At 41.7% G+C, this 6,077-nt stretch overlaps 1 protein-coding gene across 2 annotated transcripts; it reads right to left on the bottom strand.

The window, feature by feature from the left end:
• Positions 1–190: 190 nt before the first annotated feature.
• On the bottom strand, positions 191–4,935 carry NDUFA5 (NADH:ubiquinone oxidoreductase subunit A5). Of its 2 annotated transcripts, none has more exons than XM_048065684.2 (5): positions 4,519–4,935; positions 4,135–4,179; positions 2,037–2,153; positions 1,243–1,308; positions 191–390 (listed from the first exon to the last, which is right to left on the bottom strand). In XM_048065684.2, exons 1-5 carry the CDS (start codon positions 4,741–4,743, stop codon positions 289–291), a joined length of 555 nt encoding a protein of 184 aa, XP_047921641.1. In that variant the 5' UTR covers positions 4,744–4,935; the 3' UTR covers positions 191–288. The 2 variants fall into 2 exon arrangements, with proteins under 2 accessions (XP_047921641.1, XP_047921642.1); XM_048065685.2 differs by having other exon boundaries at positions 4,629–4,743.
• Between the last annotated feature and the right edge of the window lie 1,142 nt (positions 4,936–6,077).

Here is a 6,077-nt window from a genome sequence, read left to right as displayed (position 1 = left end):
ACAACTTTGATTTTGATTTCAAATAATATTTGTATGTCAACATGCGTTTGTATATTAACAGATACAGATAACAACAACAGAAAGGAAATGAAACAAGTTTGTACAGCACCAAAATTTTCTTACAGCCATTTTTGCAAGAAATTAGAAAGTCTTCAGATTGCTAAATACAAGCAGACATTAAGACAAAACATATTTTTATGAAGTAATTTTAATTTAAAGGTTAACTGTCAGTAACAATAGATTATCATTTAACATTTTTGAATTTCAAGAAGTTACACCATTTGAATATTATATTGGCCATCTCCACTGGTTAGAAGGAGGTTCTTCAACTAGAGGCTCCCATGGTTTCCACTGTAACATTTTTCTTGACAGGGAAAGCTCATTTTCAGCCTATTGAGAAAGACCATAAACAAAGTAAATTAAAAAAGGATAGATTTAGATTAGATATCAGGAAGAAATTCTTTACTCAGAGGGGTGAGGCACTGAAACAGGTCACCCAGAGAAGCTGTGGATGCCCCATCCCTGGAAGTGTTCAAGGCCAGGCTCAATGGGGCTTTGGGCAACCTGGTCTAGTGGGAGGCATCCCTGCCCATGGCAGGCGGGTTGGAACTGGGTAGTCTTTAGGTTCCCTTCCAACCCAAACCCTTCTATGACTCTATGAAGTTTTAAAAAATCTATATAGAATATTAAGTTACCTTTATTTCAATTAATCATCTCAGTGATGTATTACTACCTATCACAGTCAGGGACTGCCTCAAATTTTTAACTGTGCATTTTTTTTTAATGGAACTGAGGAACTTTTTTTTTTTTTTTAAATGTATTGAGTACCCCTGTGGGATACTCAGTCTGTTCACCTAGTCATTCCCAACGACTACTTCATGATAACTTCATCCCTGGTATTTTCCAGTCTATTTGAATTATCCCCCCATATCACTCAGCTGTCTTCAGTATTTTTCAGTGATTCAGGCTCTTTAAGAAGCAATCTAAATGTGCATGGTACATATGTAAGCATAATACAGCAAACATGAGTAATTGTGTTCATTTTTAAGATGGTCATCCCATCTACTATATGACAATTCATTTCCAGATTCTTTAAAAAATATATACCATGTATTTATTTTTTTGTTGTTTGTTTTAAAGAAAAACACAGAAAAGTGTCAAGTTCTGAACAGAAACTCAGCCAAACGAACATTCAAAACTACTGTTCCAACTTGTACCCAATTTTAAGTTTTCGTGTTTTACCTGTACAATGACTTCTTCTATTTGACCACTATTCAGTTTGTCCTGTAGTTTCTGCACATCAGTTTCCTGTGTATTCAGATATAAATATTTTTATTGAAAAGTAGAAAGAACAAATACATCACAAAAGCACTAATTTAAACTGATTTGAACAGATACTCTAGCATACCTCAAAACTACCATCTAGTTAGCTAGCTTCTGTGATTTTACATTATCTAAGAAAAGCACGTGATTTTTTTTTTAATTGGAAACAAAACATCAAGCTCTCAATGATAAATACTAAAATGTAATACTATTTAATGACATCCAAAGAAGAATTAACAGCAAAGGACTGTAGCATGTACCTTCAAAAGGTTTTTTTTGATCTTAGTTTTTGAGAGAATTATATGCAGCCTTCCAACAGTCAAGTTACACACACGTTACCTGTAGTGCATAGTTTAATGTACCAAAACATATTTTAAAGTGTCAAAGGCAAAGGTTGTGCTAATATAACATATTGGTAAGAAGAAAGACATTTTTTGTGCAAATGCATGAAAGCTACCATTTAAAAAAGCTTTAAAAAAAACAAAACTATTTTTCTTCTAATTTTCAGACAATATCAGTAAGATAAGTTAATTATTTTTAACGTACCATCAAAACATTCCAGACAATAACAAAAAAGACCTCAAGACTTTGATTTTTTTCTGAATTGATACCCAAAAATTATTTATACTCCTGGAAAACAGACATTTTGAAAACCATTTTCTCATCCTAAAATGTTTTCACATGTGACACTTATGAAACAGCGCTGTACTTACTGTTTGCACCAAATTAAGCCGCTGATTTACAATCTGCTCAGTGTATTTCCTATACGCTGCATCTTTGGGAATGTTTTGCAGAACACCAAGGATTTTAGCGTACAGTATTCGCAGGCGCTGAAGTGGTCAAAAGATATGGTTAAAATCTGCAACTCCAATTATCTAACTACTTAACCTATTAGCTAGCACTCTTTTGTGCTACAGATAGTTAGAATATTCAATCTAGAAATAAGATTAACAAAAGAACCAAATCTGAACCACAGAATTCTGTCTGGAACGGGATTGGAATTTATCAGGACCAAAGTTACCACTAACAAATTCCTTGAAAAAAAAACAAGCTGAAATTTAAAGTATATTTGATGCAAAATTCAAACAACAGAAGCCGTAGTTCTAGTGACCATTATTTTCACAAATTAGATATGCTCATGACTAAACCATTAGCTTCTGCAAAATTACCTGGGAAAGATAAAAAGAAGCACATAACCTATCACAGCATAACTTATTTTTTGTTTGTTTTGGTTTTTTTTTTTTTGGACCTTTCCTCATGCTGGTGCAAATTTTTGACTCATATCCAGATTCAGCTAAAACCTGAAACTTCTACTACTGGATTTAAATGCAGCAATAAAGGACACATTAGGACGATGAAGAAATTAAGCTTTTGTTACGTTGACAGGGCAACTGTCTAACCTAAGGGGAACAGATGCACTGTAGGAACAATACACAACAGAAGTGGAATACTGCAGACATAAATACAAAGAGGAGAACACAGAAAATGACATGAGGACTGGCGCAGTATCTATAATTTATCTAAAGCATTACTGATTTATTTGCTCTGGACCTTAAATACCTGAAAGAAACAGAATTTAGTAAGTCTACTCAGAAGGTGCCTGACAAGGTTGCAGACTAAACTAGAATCATTTGCACAGAACAATATTGTTTATCACAATGGTTCTTTATGACATTATTCCTAAATATTGGTGGCACAAGCATTTTTTGAAATAGAATTGTTGCACAGCAGGAAATTTCAAACCACAGAGGTTTAAGAATTACTCAAGTCCTTTCAAAGCTCATACCTCCTGATTAAGAAAACAAGATGTGGCACACTTTCATTACTGATCCTGTGGAGGTGAAAAGAAAGCACCAAGCTTCCAAGAATCACTAAAGTATTCCAGTCTCACTAGTGTCTTGCCCAGAAGGGCAACTGCATCCTGGGCTGCATCAACAGAGGAGTGGCCAGCAGGTGGAGGGAGGTGATTGCTCCCTCTGCTCCACCCTTGTGAGGTCCCACTTGGAGTGCTGCGTCCAGGTCTGGGACCCCCAGCACAAGAAGGATGTGGGGCTGTTAGCGGGGTCCAGAGGAGGGCCACAAAGATGATCAAAGGGCTGACGCAGCTCTCCTGTGAAGAAAGGCTGAGAAAGCTGGGGATGTTCAGCCTGGAGAAAAGAAGGCTGCTCTGGGGAGACCTCACTGTGGCCTTTCAATACTTAAAGGGGGCTTACAAGACAGAAGACCAACTTTTTATTCAGGCAGATGGTGATAGGGCAAGGGGGAATGGTTATAAAATAAAAGAGGGAAGACTGAGATTAGATGTTAGGAGGAGATTCTTCCCTCAGAGGGTGGTGAGGCACTAGAACAGGCTGCCCAGAGTTGTGGATGCCCCATCCCTGGAGGTGTTCAAGGCCAGGTTGGCCAAGGCCCTGGGCAACCTGATCTTTTGGATGGCATCCCCACCCACGGCATGGGGGTTGGAACTAGGTAATCTTTCAGGTCCTTTCCAACCCAAGCCATTCTATGATTTTCACACAGCTGTGCAAAGCCAGGTTGGACAGGGCCTTGGCCAACCCGGCCTAGTGGCTAATCCACTAGACCCATGCTAAGCCATTCTATGATTCTATGATCATAGGCCCTGATGCTGCTTTGCACCAAAAGCTAGCCTCTATAGGGTAAGATTATCCTGCAGAATTATAAGGTTTTTGTAATCCACCATTAAGTTGGTACTACTTTAAGGTACACAACGAACATACATATGAATACATAACAAAAAAGGCTTTGCTCTCACTGACAGTTTGCATTAAATACAGCCAAGCCACAACATACCTCATGAGGATTTTCAGCTACAGCCAATCCTACGAGCCCAGTGGTCTGCACAGAGAGCATAAAAACATTTACCATACTAACGCAGCTATTTATTTCGCTGTCTCCCTGTACACCTGACTCAGACCCCCGTGCCACTAACCTCTCTCTCCCACCAGACGCATTTCCTTCCACAGACCTACAGCGCCAAACTGAGCTGCCGGTGCCGTGCCCACCGCCCCACCTCTGCGCACCCAGGGCTCGGGCAGCGCCCCCAGGCCCGCACACCGCCCCCGGCCCTGACCCTAACCCTGACCGGGTCCTGTCCCCGTCCGCACACCAGGCCCGCCGCCGGCCACCTCCGGGGAGGGGACCCCGGCCCCGCGCTCCCCTCAGAGCCCTCCTCACCCCATCGCTCCCTCCCCGGGACCCCGCAGGGCACGGCAGGGCAGGGCACGGAGACAGCCCCCCCGCGGCAGGGGACGGGACGGGACGGGACCCCCTCAACGCCCCCTCACCTTCCTCAGCGCCCCCGACATGGCGGCGCAGCCGGGCACCGCCGGGCGCATGCGCGGCGCCGAGGGCCCGAGGCGGGCGCGTAGAGGACATGGCGAAGGGCGCTGGGCTGCGCATGCGCCTCAGCCGCCTGGAAGCCGCACGGAGGGACCCCGTAGTGCCAGGACCCACGGCCTGTGCTCGCGCATGCGCCGTTGGGGTGTAGTGGGGCTGCGTGCTGAGGGAGGTGGGGTGGTGCGCATGCGTGGGGCTTGGAGCGGGAGCTCGGCTCCGGTCAGCTGTGCTCGGCGGTGTGGGGTCGCTGGCTCTGCTCCCCGTTTTAAATACAAGCACGTTTAATAATTAGGGAAGATGCGCACTTATAATTGCCAAATAAAAAGCTTGTGGAAGTTTTTTGGGCTTCGGTTGTGTTTTTCTACAACATAGATGTAAAAAATACATCTTGCTAACTGATTACTGACAGTGTATAACAAAACGTTTTTACGTCTGGGAATAAGGTTCAGTTTGGAGATAATGCGTAAGCATCTAAACAATTAGAATTAAAAAAAAATAAAAAATCTTAAAGTGGTATGTGTGCATAGGGTGATCAGATCAGTCTGCCTGAGGTTGGTAACTCTGCCTTGCGAGCAGCCTGCAGGCTGGGTAACGGTTCTGGACTCTGTTTCATAAGCATAAGCGAGCACATACTTCTCAGGAGTTTTGTCCATGCAATTGGTTTGTCTAGGAATGGTATTAGAAGCAACTAATTAGCTGCAGAATCCAAAATAAGGTTCAATGTAGTAGACTATGACAAGCAGGCAATCACAGAATTAACGTGGGTGAGAAAAGAAGTAAAATACAGAAAACAAAGCTGTTGATTAAGAGACTGGCGATAGACTGAGAGAAATTAGCGATGAAGAGACATTTACAATTATTGGTGGACATAAACATAATGTTCATTTAAAGATCCATTGTACTAAGACTTATGTTTACGGCCTAGCTGCTAGTTTAAAGGGTGAGTTTTGCACAGTGAGTAAGATGTGATAATATTTTCATTCTAACTTTATATTGTATTTACTCCGAACAAATTTTTCTTCGGAATTCATTTGGCCCATGTTTAAGTTTCGCTTTTCTAGAACTGGTAAGGAAAACCAACAAACAGAGCTTCAAAGTATCACAATTTTTGCTGAAATCCAGGCTTATAGTGAGACACGAGCTATTTCAGTTGCGTTACCAAAGCAAGGTGATTAACATGGTTTCCATCCGAATGTGGTGTTTGTACTTCTGCACTCTTGAACGTAATTTTAGAGATTGCATCAGAGATATCTGAGGTGTCTGAACGTGTCCTTTCTGAGGCATTGGTAATCTCTCTGTTTCCTATCAAAAGGATTTTTAAAAAGTCTTTTAAAAAGACATTAAAAAAAATCAGCCTTTTTTTATGGTACCACCCCTGTATTTTGCACGTCGCTGTG

This window comes from Anser cygnoides, chromosome 1 (assembly GCF_040182565.1).
Source record: "Anser cygnoides isolate HZ-2024a breed goose chromosome 1, Taihu_goose_T2T_genome, whole genome shotgun sequence".
Classification (NCBI taxonomy): Eukaryota; Metazoa; Chordata; class Aves; order Anseriformes; family Anatidae; genus Anser; species Anser cygnoides.
This window is presented reverse-complemented; position numbering and strand designations above follow the sequence as displayed.

Bases quoted from the DNA above. Each gene is read 5' to 3' on its own strand.
- NDUFA5 (XM_048065684.2), bottom strand. From the start codon at position 4,743: ATGCGCAGCCCAGCGCCCTTCGCCATGTCCTCTACGCGCCCGCCTCGG. The intron at 1,309-2,036 runs GTAAGTACAGCG...CTGAATACACAG, and splicing joins GGCTTAATTTGGTGCAAACA to GAAACTGATGTGCAGAAACT. The intron at 391-1,242 runs GTAAAACACGAA...CTTTCTCAATAG, and splicing joins TAGAAGAAGTCATTGTACAG to GCTGAAAATGAGCTTTCCCT.